General features: G+C 37.7%; 1 protein-coding gene across 2 annotated transcripts in view; it reads left to right on the plus strand.

The window, feature by feature from the left end:
• PITPNM3 (PITPNM family member 3) overlaps nt 1–17314 on the plus strand; it is a 77135-nt gene that overhangs the window by 50073 nt on the left and 9748 nt on the right. Inside the window, exons 8-12 of one of the 2 annotated variants that reach the window (XM_032201217.1) lie at nt 1574–1755; nt 4126–4295; nt 7501–7671; nt 14789–14983; nt 15729–15877. In XM_032201217.1, coding sequence (XP_032057108.1) covers nt 1574–1755; nt 4126–4295; nt 7501–7671; nt 14789–14983; nt 15729–15877 — 867 coding nt within the window. The remainder of the gene's footprint in view (nt 1–1573; nt 1756–4125; nt 4296–7500; nt 7672–14788; nt 14984–15728; nt 15878–17314) is intronic. The other variant, XM_032201218.1, reaches the window with a different exon arrangement.

The following is a 17314-nucleotide window of genomic DNA, read 5'->3' on the forward strand; positions in this document are numbered from 1 at the left end:
AAACAAACAAGCACCAACAAAACAGAAATGAAACCAAAAACAAGGAGGACCTGTAGTTGGTTCTGAGTTGAACTCAAAGGAAGCACGTTTTATTTACATGGGCTGCTGCTTTTGGTTTTCTGTCACTTTAGTGTACAAAGCAGCAGGGGCAGTTATCTCCCAACACACTGCAGGAGCTCTCCCCTCCTACACGGCCCTGTGGAACAGTTCTCTGCCTTTTAATAATAGTAGCAACTAAAAAGCCAGAAGTGAGGCTTAGTTTTAACAACATAGATGCAGTTATTATTGCGCAAAGCAAGGTCATAAATCTTACACAGCTTATATAGCTTATACAGCTTATATAGCTAATACAGCTACAGAAAGTTGGCGTGGTATGAATTTTGCTACATGTTACCATGAAATGCAGATAAAAATCCTACATGCATATATATATGTATGCATGTAATATATGTAATATGTAATATAATCCTACATGCATGAAATATATAGACAGGAATATGTGCATATGTAGGATATGTAGACAGGAATAATTGTCTATGAACATGCTGGTCCTAAATTTATCTTATCCAAGTTATTAGGATGCTAATGTTAGTTGCATGGTATTACTCATGCAAGTTGGAAATTAGGTTGGAAACTGGGAAAAATTATGGTAGGAAATTAGGAGAAATTTCTTCCCAAAAAGAGTGGTTAGACATTGGAACAGGTTGCCCAGGGAAGTGGAGTCACTGTCCCTGGGGGTGTTTAAGGCAAGGTTGGTTGTGTTGGTAGGGGGGACGGTTGGACATGATAACCTTGGAGATCTTTTCCAACCTTAATGATTCTTTGATTCTACAATTCTATACTGTGAATTCTAATACTGCATTATAGAGTTAGTAGGATATGGACAAAAACTGTTAATCACACAATTAGAAGAGATAACTCTTCGCCTAATGTGTCTTGCTGATGTTCATATGATTGAAATATTTTTTAATTTAAAAAAAAATCAGAGAGGATGTTGATGTAAGCTGCAGAAGTGCTGGAGGAAATGAACAATAAATACATCTATTTCCTATTTAAAGGGGTACCTTAAAGATCTGGTACCACCGATCTCCTCTTGCATCCCACAGAAGTTCACATTCTTTAAAAATCAGGTCCTGCATCCATGGAACATAATAAGCAAGACTGTTAATGTTCTAATGGCATTTTGTGCACTCAGGTAAGACCCCTTCTGATTACTTTATAATATTTATAGTTTTTTAAGAAAAAAACTATAAATAGTTTTTAAGAATGATGAAGTCAACAAGGGATGAAGCCTTTGTGTTACTCTTCCCACCACCGTCCCTATGCCTCCCTCCCCTCCCTTCCCCCCCCCCCCCCCCCAAAAAAAAAAATTCCTGATTCTCCTTCTAGCTTTTAGGCTGTACATCTTACAGGGTAATTTAGTCTTCATCTCTTTCCATATCCTCTCCAGCAACAGGAAAGTCTAACCCCTTACACCCTTCCTTGGATAAAATGAGGTCAAATGTATAAATGCAGCTCTGTTGTATTTTGGTCCCTTCCTAAATCTTCTTTTTGCTGTGTTCATTCTCTATAGGACAATCCCCTTTTAACAGATGATTCCAGTCTGGGTGGCAGCAAACGCCTGAGCAAAAGCAATATTGACATCTCGGAAATCATGGAGGATGAGGACCCAAGGCAGCCGTTGCCTAGGAAACAGAGTGACTCATCCACCTATGGCTGTGATACTATAACCCAACATCATGCTTTCCTGTCTAGGTAACTAGTGTGTGATGACTGAGTAAAAAAAAAAATAGGCTTGCCATTAAATGCAGCCTGTCACTGCCAGTGGAACAGAGTCATTTTTATTGGTTATGGTGTATTTCTGGAGGTTTGCTTCAAGTCCCTGCAAATACTTTTCAAACAAAACCATGGATATAGTGTGTCTAGCATCAATTTACTCACATGTGGAGAGTTTTTTAACTTTTATTCATCTGTGAAAGATTTGAATATGCAAAACTAAATGTAGGTAGATTCATCTCTTCAGTGGGGCCCACACACATCAAGATGGATGAATGCTTTATAATTCTGAATTACTGTTACATTTTTCTTGGACTTCACTTACAGACTTTCCATTATTCTCTAAAGAGTGAGATAATTGCTTTTGGTGTTCTAATTGGTCTACAGGCTATACAGAGCATATTTAAAACAGAACAATAGCTAAAACTGTGTAAATGTCAGGCCTAAATGGGGAGGAGGCTGGAGGCAAGATTTAATCTCATTAGCTTTCTTGGGTCCTAAGAAACCTTTTAAATACAAATATGATGGGAAAATCAGCATTCCTTTTGTTTTCCTTGTTGTTTCTGTCTGTTCTGAGCTTTTGCTTGCTTTTTACTTCTGAATTATTTGTGCTTTTTATTCCTCTATCCATCTCATTTCCTTTATTTCATCAGGAGTGATGCAAACGGAGAAGTCGTAATGTGTATTCAAGTGCTGCTACAGTTTAAGTACAGTGCAGACTTACTACTGTGTTGTACTTCAGTCTGGCAGTTTTTTTAGTAGCAGCTTACGGTAATTTTATTGCCTCAAACTTTTTTTTTTTTTTTTTTTAATATCAGCATGTTGCATCTTCCCTCTGAGGCAAAATGGTTGGTTTTACTTTTCCATAACTGAAAACTTTTTGTCAGTTATTTTAGATTCCTCTATAGGAGTACTGTGCTATGTATAAAGTACAGTGCTGGATTGTATAAACTACTTTATACTTGGGGGATAATAGCATAATTAGATAACCGTCTTTTTACAGGTCTTCTCTTTTAGTTTTCTGGATGTCTGTGTTTTAAACTAAAACCTTTCCACAGAGCTGTACTTAAGCAAGAAGTTGGATATCTTCCATTCACAGTTTGGACACCTCAAACTTCAGGCTGTTGCGGTTATTTGAGAAGAGTTGCGTATACCTATATAAAGGAGGCAGAAAATATTCCTTGAGAGGGTGGGGGAGGAAAGTGTCAAACCAAACCATATCATCCTTTGCCCCACCCTGTCCAGCCTGTGAGACTTGCATAAGATCACTAGACCTTTTTTATCGTGCTTATATACTGCTATTTGGAAGTAGTGTGTCAGTGTGAGTAATGAGATTACAAAGATCCCTCTTTCACAGAGAAACTGATTTTTGAGCTACTTTTTTAATTACTTTTTGGGAGTTTTGATTAATAACATCAGGTTATAATTTGAGAATGTCAGGTTCTCAGATTGAAAGAATTGTCTTGTTGTTATGGTCTGATTCAGGACAAGTCTTCAGGATTTCTGGATTCTGAGCCATGATTGACCATTGATGTAAAGAGTAGTGTGCAGGTAACTCATGAGGGCTTTGGTTACAGCTCTGGTGATAGCATGGTCAGCATCTCTCAGTCAGGTTTTGCATGCTATGGCGACATGTTCTGTTCTGTCTCATGATGGTTCATGAGCAAGCGGGGTGTATATGTATATGTGCTAATGTTCTGCATCTGAATGTAGTAATTTCATCTTTCACAAAGCTAAATGAGGGATGAGTATTTTCTTTGTCCATGAAGGATAGGTGATCTGTATTTACCATATGCATATATGGCACAGAAAATAAATGAAAATGTTCAAATCGCTTAAAAGATTAAAATATATCTATAAGCATCACTAATTTTAACCTGTAATAACTAGTTAATAACTAGTTGAAAAGTTGTAAACTTCTGTTTCATAGCTCACAGAACACGTAAAAGCAATGCTTTTTTATGTACTTGTACAACTGTAACTTTTTAATACCATTGTCCTTACACAAGTTGAGTAGGTTCAAATTTGTAGCAAAAGTTGCAGAATAAGCTTACATACATCTGTACAGCTAAAAGGGAAGGGAGGTAGACTTCAATTTTAAGAGTCCTTGCATAACTTACTGATAAGTATTTTAACTGTAGAAAACTTGTATGTTGAAGGTAGTAAACTTAATTAATGGCCACACTGGAAATCATAAATGGCTGCTATACTGTAATTAATCTTTTTACAGTTTAAGGCATATTGCTTGGATCTTGATGCAGGTGTTAGAGCTTTCTAAGCAGCCTGTTTTTGGAAGGTATTTCTTCTCTGGATTGATTGTTGTTGAATCAGTGCGTTTTCTTTGCTCAGCATCCACTCAAGTGTGCTGAAAGATGATGCAGACTTTCTTCCTGTGAATTCCAGTCTCTCAGAAGTAAACCTGGGCCGATTTGAATTTGAGGTGTCTGATTTCTTCATCTTTGGATCGCCACTTGGTTTGGTGCTGGCCATGAGGAGTACTGTTCTGCCAGGCCTGGATGGTAAGCTCTTTCTGGGGTTAGAATACAGGATGTTTAATGACCTCTGTAAACAAAGAGACACATTTAAAAGGAGGTAAATAAAAGAGTCTAATTAAAGACTGAGGAGTGAAGTAAGTTTCTTCTAAAAGATGTGAATGTTAGTGTAGGTTGGTACTGAGGCATGAGGTGGTGAGGTCTGTTCCGGCAATGTCACTGCTCACCCATTTACAGCAGTGTGTCTTTTGCTCTGCTGTTGATTGTAAATTCCATACAACATGAAGCTTATACCTCACCAAGGAGCAGTCCTTGAAAATTACACCAAAAATAGCATCTGTGCTTAGTACAGCATTTCATCTTGTTCGCTTCTGGCTTCATGTGTAAATTTCAACCCCATTAGTGCTGGTTGTGAGCCATTTTAAACTCTGGTAAGAACACAGTGATCAGAGATATACAGGATTTTCTTTTTTTTATTTTTTTATTTTTGAATATATTTGGATTTTTTTCACTTATTTTAAAGGGATTTACTTTTCAAATTTCAGTGTGTCTTTTGCTTCTGTGCATCATATGAAGTTTGGATAGCAAGGCATCTTCATGGGAAATGATATGTTCTGTTATTAGATGAGGGAGAAAAATCCATTGCAGTAATATAAAGAGACAACAATTCAGAACTCCCAGGTTTTTTTTCTTTGTAAGAGTTCAATTTATACACTTTTGAGTAATGTCATTTGGATATCTTTCAATGTTGCATTTAATTGCTGAAATAAATTGGAAAGGAATATGAAATGAACTTTATTTTACTTGCCATAAGTAAAACAAAAAAAGTGTATAGGAGGCTTCAGACATCTCACAGGAATTTTTTATCAGGTTCTGTGGCTTCAGAGGAGAATATTATTAAACTCTCATTTTGCATTTCTTCTGATTGATGTACAGATCATCCTTTCTAGAAAAATCAGCATACAACAGATAGTCTGAGCAGGTTTTGGTTATCCTGCAGCTGGAAACTTGGTAGTTGCCAGTGATAACAATCTAAAATGTTTTACAAAGAGTACTTTGGTGAAATGTTGTTCATGGGCATGCATCACTGCATCTGCTTTAGGCAGTTAACTCAGATAGCATGTGAGGAGCAGTCTAGTCTTCATCTATCATCAGTGGATTGCATTTAGATACTCACTGAATAGCTGTGCCATTTTTCCTTCATAATAGGTTTAGCAAGACTTGAAAAGGTTCCTGCCTGTGCAAATGTGGGCTGAGTATGCATTTGGTTGCTGGGGTTTAATGTATTTTGCGTATCTGACAATAACATATTTCAACAGCTTGCATGGGCTGAGTATTATTTGACACTACCAGCAGGATAATTTGGAGAAGCAGGTAGAAGTTTCCTCTTAAATATTAATTGAAAAGGAATGTCTTCCTTTCTTTCCTCTCCCATGTCACAAATTCCTTGTGGTCTCACATTGTGTCCTAGCTGTTTATGAGGTATGACAGGTATGACACCCCATTCTAGTTCTGTTCTGAGCAACTGGAATTTTCTCTTTTTCCAATAGTCCTGTGTCTGTCCCTGTTTGAAATAGATATATGAACATGTGCCTCATCTTTAGAATTAATGTTTTTCTGAACTTGAACCTCAGTGCTGAAGTATCATAGTATCATAAAATGTCTTGGGTTGGATGGGACTTTAAAATAATCTACTTCCAACCACCCACTAGATCTGGTTGGACAAGGCCCCGTTCAGTCTGGCCTTGAACACCTCCAGGGATGGGGCATCCAAAGCTTCTCTGGGCAATCTGTTCCAGTGCCTCACTACCCTTACAGTGAAGAACTTCCTCCTAATGTCTAAACTAAATCTATCCCCTTTTAGTTTAAGACCATTCCCCCTTGTCTTATCCTTATCTACCTGAGTAAAGAGTCCCTCTCCATCCTTTTAAGTATCTTTGAAAGGTTTTTGCTGTGAACAATAAAAGGGTAATTTTCTTACCAATTTAAATAAAAACTTGCTGACACTCTGCTACAGCTTTTACAGAACAGAGATTGCTGCAAAGTACTGCTATGACCTGCATATGGCAACACTGCTTTGACAACTCAGAAGTAGTCTTAGAAGTTCAGAACTCGGTAACATCGATATAGTCTACATCAAGATTTTTCCCTGTATGCAATTAATAACAGCAAGCAACGGAATAAATATTCTTAGAGTCCTTCCAGCAACATGGGAAGGACTTGAGAAAATCTGTAAGAATGTAGTGTTCTCTGATATAGGTAGTTCATTGTGACTGACTGCAGCAGAGAAAGTTGAACAGTGTCAAGTTTTCTCAGTGTGATTTTGCTGATGTACAAATACCTTTACTGCTGCTCTTGAAAATTAGAAAGAACCTAAGTAGTGTTCTTTGATTTTAATTTTTTTTATATCTATGATGGGTACTCTGATAAGAGATGTCATTTAAAATAGATTCCATTATATCTAATATTCAGTAACACTCTCCATAATGAATTCATCTACCCAGGCTGGCAAGATTCAGAGTGATTAAAGTGTGGTATAGCTCAATGAGAAGGGACTACACTGTCGTACAGATTTTATCCATCTTGTGTGATCACCCTTCTAAGTTATGCTGCAGTGCCCTGTAATCAATCAAAAGAATGCCCTGCTATCTGACTAAGTAGATGGTTAACAAATACCCATTTCCAGTTGCAGCCCCCAAAACTCTGAGAATTTTCATATCTTCAGCAAGAATGTTAAACATTGCTTTGAGTATGACCAGCTTCATTTCTAAGCGTTAGCTTTCATAAGGTGACTTCAGAAACTGCAATAATGTCACCTTTCTTCTCTGGATCTCATTTAGATTTCAGTCCTCTATGTGTAACAGGCCTGTTAAACCATTTTGCTGGTAAATACTTGAAGTGCTGAGAGCATCATAGTTGTAATGCTCAGTAACAAATTTACAAGACTTTTGAACTTCTTTTTACTTCGTTGCTTCTGTCTTGTTTCTCTGGCTCATCTTCGTGTCTGCTGCATGCCTACATCTGAGATTGTGATGTCTCTGTAAAATTCCTTTGCAACAAAATGCTCATTACAGAGGAAATTGTAACTGATTTACATAAATTTCTCATGGCCAGATATGTGCTAGTCTGGAGTTGCAGAAGACCATATTAATCATTTATATATGTATATACTCCTTGAAAATTGTGAAGGTGCAATACTGAACTCTCTTTCTCTGTTTGATTCTCATCCAAGTATGCCAGGTCCGCCCAGCCTGCAGCCAAGTTTACAGTTTCTTTCACTCTGCTGATCCGTCTGCCTGCAGACTTGAACCACTGTTGGAGAAAAGATTTCATCTCCTGCCTCCATTCAGTGTCCCACGGTACCAGAGATACCCACTGGGGGATGGAAGATCTCACCAGTTAGGTACAGTACTTATTTTCCATAGCTCTCTGTATCTATTCTTCTCTTAAGCTTTCTTTCCTTACACAGCTCAAGAGGATTTGAAATACAAATGTGCTTCCATGCTAAAAACTAGTGATCTGGGGCAGAAGGGTACAGATATATTTAGCAAATATCAAACCAAAGATCATTGAGAAAAACTGATTCTTGCATGTGAGCTTTTGGGATACTAGCTCTGTTAAATAGTGTTTGGAAAGTGAACCATTGCTTTAGTTGAAGAGTCACTTGCATGCTTCCATGTCTTTGACTGAGTTGATTGATACCATCATTTTGGACTATTTGTTTTTACAGTTAGTTGAACTTTGCCTACATATACCAGTTGTTTTAGATGTTGTTTCTCTTGGTTACTTGTAGTAGTTTTATTGCAGATATCTATTAAGACAAATTATAGCACTAGGAAAATTGTCTTTTGATCTGCTCTTTTGTTGTTAGACTATTAAATAGTAATGATATTCAGCAATTGATGTTTGAATCCAGGAAAAAAATAAACAGATTGATTGGGGAGGAAATAGAAAGACATGGATTTAAATTAAAAAAAAAAAAAAAAGGAATTGTGCTGTTGTGTTGTAACAATTATGTTTTGACTTTGCATATAAAAAAATGAGATAGTTGTACGAATGTGCAGTATCCTGACATGCCATATTATGCAAATAAGGAATTAATCAGTGTATGTGTATATGCATACACATTAGATTTATTCTTCTTGCTACACATTCAGACATGAATTGAGGCCTCAGCAGAATATTTCAAAAGGCTTTTCAGGATTTGGAGTCTCATGTTAAAGGCTAATACAGTAAAATGGCAGTGTTTTCTTTTTGTTAGAACTGGGTGAATATAGATCATTGTGAGCCTCTTCTGTGCAGTGTGATACACACACATCCCTTCCTTTTCTCTGCCAAAAGTAGTGTGTATATTGGATGCCAATCAGTCTAAATCTGATTAAACCAATTTTTGAAAAACTACAGCAGATCTTTAATTGTATCATTTCACATCCATAACAACGTCCTATCTAGGAAAAGCTCAGCAGTACTAAGTTCTCAGATAAAAATTTGAAATAGGGCACTTCTATGCAATAGTTGTTCTTTATCATAGCATATAGTTCTTTCTGTTGTAGATGTGTTTAAGGAATAACAATAATTAGTATTCAGATTTAGTATTAGTCTGTAGTTTCAATAATAGTTAAAATGTAACTGGTGACATTAAAAAACATAACAGACTGCATTAGAACAACACAAATAATTTTATGAAAAAACATGATATTAAAGTACTTGGATTTTTTTTTAATTAGGAAATGAGATGGAATAGTCTTCTTAAATTCATTCAAAGACCAGTGTTCATATGAGTAGGTAAGCATTAAAAAGCATGAGAAGAGCAAGACTCATGGTTACACATGAGCTGCTGAGTTGTGTACATCTGTTGTGGGAATCCTACAAATGTTGATGACAAGGACAATATAAAATAGCGGTACTGACATTTGGTTTGGAAAACAAACATTCTGGTTCTACAAATGGGATTTATTTTCATTTTTACATGAGAGTCTATATTCTCAGTGTTTACTAGAAATCAAGGTTTCATTGGATGGTAGAGAGTCTAGGAGTGGCAGGTTTTTGACAGGATGAACTATCAGATTGTCACCTACTTTCAGCATGAAATGTAACAGCACAGGTTCAATAAAGGATTTGGAACAAATTCTAATGTACAGAAGAGAGATTAAGACTTTATCCTGAGAGGGTAAATGACTGTTCAAGTATGAATTTACCTGTAGCTGCTTCCTTACTGTCAGCAGTTTTGTTTTGCTGTCTAGTACAGAATTGTTCAACATCTTTATAGTTTCTGCCCTCAGCAAGTACGCTGATGACACAAAGCTGGGTGGAGTGAGTGGCACACCAGAAGACTGTGCTGCCATTCAGCGAGACCTGGACAGGCTAGAGAGATGGAAGAAAACAAATGAGGTTTAACAAGAGCAAGTGTAGAGTCCTGCATCTGGGAAGGAACAACCACGTGTATCAGTACAGGCTGGGGGATGACCTGCTGGAGAGGAGCTCTGAGGAGGAGGACCTGAGGGTCCTGGTGGACGACAGGTTGACCATGAGCCAGCACTGTGCACTTGTGGCCAAGAGGGCTAATGGGATCCTGGTGTGCATTAAAAGGAGCGTGGCCAGCAGGTCAAGGGAGGTGATCCTCCCTCTCTACTCTGCCCTGGTCAAGCCTCACCTGGAGTACTGTGTCCATTTCTGGACTCTCCAGTACAAGAAAGACAGGGATCTCCTGGAAGGAGTCCAGCAGAGGGCCACAAAGATGATACGGGGCCTGGAGCATCTTCCCTATGAAGAAAGGCTGGGAGACCTGTGTCTGTTCAGCCTGGAGAAAAGAAGACTGAGAGGGGATCTCATCGATGTGTGTAAATACCTGACGTGTGGGAGACAGAGGGATTTGGCCAACCTTTTTTCAGTGGTTTGCGGGGACAGGACAAGAAGTAACAGTCACAAGGTAGAGCACAGGAAGTTCCGCACCAACATGCGAAAGAATTTCTTCATGGTGAGGGTGACGGAGCACTGGAATAGGCTGCCCAGGGAGGTTGTGGAGTCTCCTTTTCTGGAGATATTCAAGGCCCGTCTGGATGCCTGCATGGGCAGCCTGCTCTAAGGAACCTGCTTTGGCAGGGGGGTTGGACCCGATGATCTTTCGAGGTCCCTTCCAACCCCTTCAATTATGTGATTCTGTGAATACTAAGGAATACCATAAGAAAAGCCTTAATATAGTCTCACCCACACCAATTTTCTTAACACTGTTAGCTAACTTTTAACACTGTTAGCTAACTTAACACTATTGCCAAGCCACTGAAAATCCTGCAGATCTGTCTTTTCCTCAGGAATTGACTAAGGAATAGCCAAGCTGTTGGACAGTCCAATCTATGGAATGTGTTCTCTCATCACCCAAGTGTCTGAATTTTCCTACTGCTTAGTTAGGCACAAAATTCTGTCTCTGAAACATATCTCAGGCTATCTGAATACTTCCCTTAGACTGCTTTTCATGTTGAAAATGTTGTGTTGCTTTATTTTACCAGCTTTGTTGTATTGAAATAAACTCTTCAGATACTATGATTCTTGAAGCGAGACTTTATAAGTGATTCGAGAACAAAGGGTTTATAAGTGATTTGAGAACAAAGGAACCTTTTTGGTTCTTCTAAGGCAGTGTGTCAGAAGATTCTCCTACAAAGCACATAAATCTGGAAACACTGTCTGTTGGACATATTATAGGTTGAGATATTCAGGTTCAAGGTCTAATGATCAGCAGGTGTTCCATAGTATGGTTTTGTATTAACTCTGCATATTTAACTGTTGCTGTGCTTTACATCTAAGCTATGTTATTTCAATGAATATGAAATCCTCCCATTTAAATGCACAACCTTAGAGATCCTCTTGGAATTAAAGATTCTTAATTCACAAAGGATTAATCCCTGTGACTGCACAGATTTATTTTTTTTTTTTCATTTTCTCTGATACCTGGGCTTGTGAAAGCATTTCTCCAAATGGGAGCTTTCATGGTATTAACTTGGAATGGTAGTTTCCTAGTGAAATACAATGAAATCTAATTACACCAAACTGTATTATTGTTATGCACTGCCCAAAACAGCCTTTCCTGGTAACATTTCATGTCATTGCAGGATCTCATTCCCTATTACTTTTCTTATAAGAACAAATGGTTAATGTTTGTTTTTTTTGATTGGTTAGTATTTTTTTTGTTTTAAGTGTGAGGGCAAGGTACAAAGTTCAGATTGTGTTACAACACAGAGAAAGACACGTTGTCTTGACTTTTATTGGACAGCACCTTTCTCAATTTTTGCCTATTCAACATTTAGAATGCTTTTGTGATCCTTTACTTTGTGACAGATCCCTGATTTGCCACCACTCGTGTTTTTGACACCACTAGCATGTAGGATGTAATTTCTTTTTGCTTTGCTGCTTGTGGCATGGGGAGCGTTAAAAATATGGTCACTGTGTGTTTACTGAAAACACCTGGATTCAACTTACCCTACTTTTTAGACATTTGACATAGCAGAATGTAGATAATTTTCTTTCCTATTTACACTTAATAAAGAGTCTTTGAGCTTCTGTCACATTTCATTTTGCAGCACAATTGAAATAAATGCAAATTTCTTCTCTTGCAAAGTTTTATTTATAAGGAGTATGTAGGATTGCCAAATGGTGTGCTTCGTTATGGGTAGATAGAAGTCAAGGTCTAAAAGCACTGTATTTCTCTGATTGTATATAGAGAAATTAATGAATTGTTAATTTTGTCTGAATTGCCTGGCCGTGAGGAAGTTGCTTTGCCTCTTTGTCTGTGATGCAACTATCATAATTACCCGAGCTGGGACTTTGTGAAATGATCTGCCTTTGTTATCAAGCTTGATAAGTAAAAATAGTTAGACTAGTAATAAGAACCTATAATGATAAGTGATAATAGCCTCTAAAGGCTCTTAGAGAGCCTTTAGATCAGATCCTTGGAGCCTTTAACCTCAAATCCTGAGTCATGTGATACTCAGATTCATGAAAAAGATTATTTTTGGAGGGAAGTGTCTTTTTCAGTTACTGTATTGGAAGAATAATGAAAATTCTCCTCCTTCACCATTCAACAAAAACCCATCTTCCAGAGATGAAAGCAGACTGCCCTACCTGCTTTACATAAAGCTGATTGAGGAAATATGAGAGAAAGGCATTTTTGGCAGTTTTCTTCCATTTTATTGATTTGGTCTCTTCAAAAGAAGAATGGTTACTCAAAATAAAAGTATTAGGAAATAAACAAAATACAAAGCTCCAGATTCTTACCGAGTGGTTGGTAAGCCAGCTAATAATTTGGAAAAGTCAAACAGTGTGTTGGCTGACATGTTTTCTATTTTGTGCAAAGTTATTATTTTTAATTCTGTCTCCATCTGCATTTTTGTGGGAATGAAGAACTGAATCTCAAACTTTTGAAAACTTCTGACAGAGAAGGAAGGATTGAATTATAATCAATTTACATTAGTTTCAGTAGAGCAACAACAATTTGGAGGTAGAGAATTTTAAAAGGCACAACAACCCTTTTTATTGAAGTTAATTTTTACCACCAGAGAGGGGAAGCAGAACGTATGTGTCAGAAAACTGCCAACCACAAGCACTTTCTGGAGGCATCATTTTTTTTTTAGCTCTCATTTACAGAATTTATTGCACTTTCTGTGGAATTTCCTGTTGATTGCAGTTTGATTCAGGTTACTGGTTCAGATAGACCCCTAACAGAGTTGCATCTTCCTTGTTCCTTACTCCATATGTCTGTGGATTCTACTGCTCTATCATCTCTTCAGTGAGCTGATTTGCTGTGATACTTCAGGGCAATGTGGTTTGGAGTTTGTTGTCAGAAAGACTAAGTGCATACTGGTTCAGTGTTTAGAATGACTTAGAATAGAACTTTTACTTCCTTGTACCTCTTGTTTTGCTACAAAGAGCATATAATATCTCCCCATCTTAAGAGGTAGGTTATAAGAAAGCAGCACTGTTTTTAATTTTCAGTTGTCTGTGTTAGAGGTTATGGTTTGCCTGAGACAAGGGAAATAGTAAGATTGTACTTCTATCTTTTTCACCTTCATTAATCTTTCCTACAGCCACACATAACTTTCCTTGTGTGGCATCAGAAAGATTCCTTTGAAAGAACGGTTCATTTTTTTAATGAAACTCAAAATACAGATTCCCATGGAAAAAAATGATTGAATATATTCTTTTGAAACTTTATACCAATCATGAAGTGTAAGAATTTAGTTGCTTCTCTGGTTCAACCTGGTCTATCTCCTTGTGTTGTCTCATGCAGTTGAGATATTCAGGCTTATGTCAAAACAAGACAACCTTTCCAGCCATGCCTGCTTTTTGGAAGGGATGAATTTGTAGGGAGCTATGAAGCTATTCCTTTTCATTCAATGCTGACAAGTTTTAACAGTTCTGATATCTATAGACATTTATACTCCCAGTGTATTTTTGCAAGCAATGATGTTACTGTAAACAACTTTTATGTTTAAGTTCTTAAAAAATCCTGTTGTGTTCTCCTCTGTGTACCATTGAGGTGTCCTTTGCACTAAGAGTTGGTAACACTTGAAAAGTTGGAAAAGAAACTTACCCTAGGCCTCCACTATGTAAAGAAATGTATGACGTAGTCCCTAACCCATGGCCACCTGAAAGATGAGCACAGTGTGATCAGTTGTCTGAATGGGACTGAAAAATGCTCAGGAATAGAGCAATATGTCGTCAAGGTCCCTCTGCTTTCTTTTTTATCATGTGCATTGAACTGCTTCCCCTTTTCCCTTTGTTGACTACATTTTAATCTCTCCAAGAGGTTTGTTCTCTGAAAAAACTATAGAGGAGTCAGCTGCTTTTGATGTGCACTTTGCTGTACATCCTGTCTCAAAGGTACCTTGTGGAGCTTCTGCCTTTGCTGGGTGCAGCAGGGATGTGCAGGCTACATCGGTAATACTTTTATTTAAATGCACATCTGTTCTTTGAACACCTCAGGAGTGTTGCAGAACACCTCAGGATGAAAGCTTTCTTTTGTTTCACTAAGTAGAGGTGTTAAGCATGGCCCATAGCTCATCTGTCAGAGTGGCATGAATAAATGAGAATTCTGTTCCATTTGTGAAGAATGGTCTCTTTCTCTAGTCCTTTCGCTCACCTCAGGAAAATGAGGAGTGTCACAGACTCCAAGGGTTGCATAGCTCTTCTTAGAGAGTGACTTTAAAATAGGCAACGTTGAGTGAGAGGCAGCCTCCCAACAGAACTACGCATTTTGGAAGATCTTAGATGCCATTGCATTTTTATGGCAGTAGGGTATGCTTTCTCCATTTAGTTGTGTTGTCTTGTGCTGCCCTTCTCACTCTGAAGGAGTTTCATCTGTGGTCATTAAATCTGATGTTGTTAAGGAAAATGATCGTTGGCTTTATATTTTAAAAATATATATTTCAAAAATAATTTCAAAGCCATGTTGTTCATCCCATTGTTTTTTTGTTGGTGGTGGTGGCTGTTTTTTGTTTTGTTTTGTTTTTCATTTCTATGACCTGCAGGTGATGCCATCCAAAACCACAGTGCTCTGTTCCTTGAGAACAGCTCTTTGAATATAACTCTTGCTCAGGAGAGTCCTGAATCTCCAAACACATCTAATCAACCACAAGGAAAAGAGAGAAAGTTGAGCTTGGCCAGCACAAACAGCGAAAACTCAGGGTCAACAGAGAGCTTGCCATCAGCATACTTCACCAACAGTGAGTGAAGCCTGGTGACGTGCGCTGTCTGATATAGCAAATGCCCTTTCCCTATATCCTTTCTGTGGAAAACTTTATTATGAAAAGGAAAATAACTTACTTGAAAATCTGGGGAGAATGAGAACAGCCTAAGTTGCTGTGGTTTTAAGTAACACAATTTAACTTCCTTTTTCTGTTTGTAATAATTTAGATAAAATAATGGAAGTGAAGTCACAATTCTATATTAAAATGGCACTTGGAAATAGTTATTAAGGGTTTCATACTAACTTGGGTTTAGAAGCATGGTCCAGGCATGAAGAAATATAGATAGATAAGAATTGTTACTCATAACTATAAGTGCTATAGATCATTATATTCTCCTGTTACAGACTGTAGACACATATCAATAGCGTATTCATTGTTTGCGAAGCATTTGCAACTCTTACTCTGTAACACGATCAGAAACTTAACTGGTCTTTCACTGTACATTTCCTATGGACCAGGAAGCAAAGGGAATCATGGTAAGATAACCTCTGCTTCCCAAAACTTGGAGGGCTGTTTTGACTGCAGACATTTAAGGGATTATGCAGTCAGTGAAAACAGTACATTTGTGTTTGTTTGATGCCTTTAACAGACTCTAAATGTCAGGATTAAAAAAGCAGAAGATTTTATTTTGTTATCTAGCTTAAACATAAAAACAGCAAGAGATTTGCTAAGATATCTTTTAGAAATGTGATACTTTTTTTCCTTTTGTTTTATTTTGTAGTTACTGCAAAGTGGTGGGGAACAAAACGAATTGATTATGCCTTGTATTGTCCAGATGTACTGACAGCATTTCCAACTGTGGCCCTGCCACATCTCTTCCATGCCAGCTACTGGGAATCAACAGACGTTGTGGCATTCATTTTGAGACAGGTCATTGATCTCTTTCTTTCTCTCTCTACAGCAAATATCCCTCTCAAAATTAGAGGGAATAAGGAAAAATTAGGAGACTGAAACTGAAGCGTGTAAGAAAAAACAGTTGCTTAGCAGTCTCTCCTATAACTGTACTAGTGTATTTACAGGCATTGTGTGCACTGTCTCAGAAATGATTTCTGAGGCATATGATGAGTCTCTTGTTCCTACTGTTCCAGTATTTAGACAGCAGCTGTGAGTGACCTAGAGTTAACCATGTTCTGATCTCTAGAGAAAGTCGTGAAGCTGAGAAATCTCACCTGGGTTGAAAAAAATTTAGTGGATTTGAATGTGACCTGCAGGATAAGTGGCCAAGAAACCAAGGTCCCTCCCATAGAAGCTAGGTACAAGCACTTTAATTTGTATTAACTCAGGAATCAGTGTATTTTTTACATCCAGTGAATGATGAAATTATGTTTTTAATTGATGAAATTCTAAGGCTTCTTCAGCCGCTCACTGTCCTTTCAAAGCATCCTTTGGTATATCTAATTCCATTCAAAATGTAATAAACTTTGTTTATAACTAGTGTCACCAAAATCAATGCAAAGTAAAAGCTGTTTATGGGTTTTTCATGAAACAGAACAGCCTCCAGAACAGGAATCTTATTTGTTGTTCATCCCAAAGTAGAGAAGTGTCTTCTGGAAGTGTCAGGATGCAGATACCTGTTTTATTCTCCTGAAAAGTCTTAGATATTTGCATGTGGATGTTTCTGCTCTCCTTTGCAGCTTTCTTAAAGCTCTTGTCATCTCTTTCTCTCGGGATTTTTTTTAACCTTGAGTCCATCAGAACATTCTTGCATATCACCTTTCAAATGCCTCCCTAAGCGTATTGCTGATACTTTTCTGTCAGCAATCATTCCTGCTTTATTCTTGCTTTCTGTTCATCCTTATTAAGTTGCAGTGTTTTGTCTTATCTAGCCTTATATGTGCATTCACACATTTGGAACGTTCCTCTAAAGCAATATGTGAGTTTGTAACACTACATAAAGGACTGGTTAATTTCAGCAAATGATGGACATTCTGTCTTGCTACCTGTTAAGGTTAAGGCTAGTGACTCATAAATGCCCTATAGGAATATATTTCCTATATATGCCCCCTGGTGAATGGAATTTATGACAATTTTTTTAAAAAACACACTGGCCTCCCAGCTTTACTCTGATCTGTTGCAAGCCAATTGCTTTTCTGTGGCTGAATGCAACATAATTTTACTTGATGGACACATCAGACAGCTTTCAAAGGGATTTCAGGCCACCATTCCAGATGGCACCAGGGTTGGAAAACTTCAGCATAGAAAGCCAACTGTCCAACTTGATTCATTTTCGGCTAGCATGTGAAAAATACAGACAAGCGATTTCTCATTCAAACTGAACTAGCCTCAAGCTGTCCCTGGTCCCATTAT

Source organism: Aythya fuligula, chromosome 20, assembly GCF_009819795.1.
Source record: "Aythya fuligula isolate bAytFul2 chromosome 20, bAytFul2.pri, whole genome shotgun sequence".
NCBI lineage: Eukaryota > Metazoa > Chordata > Aves > Anseriformes > Anatidae > Aythya > Aythya fuligula.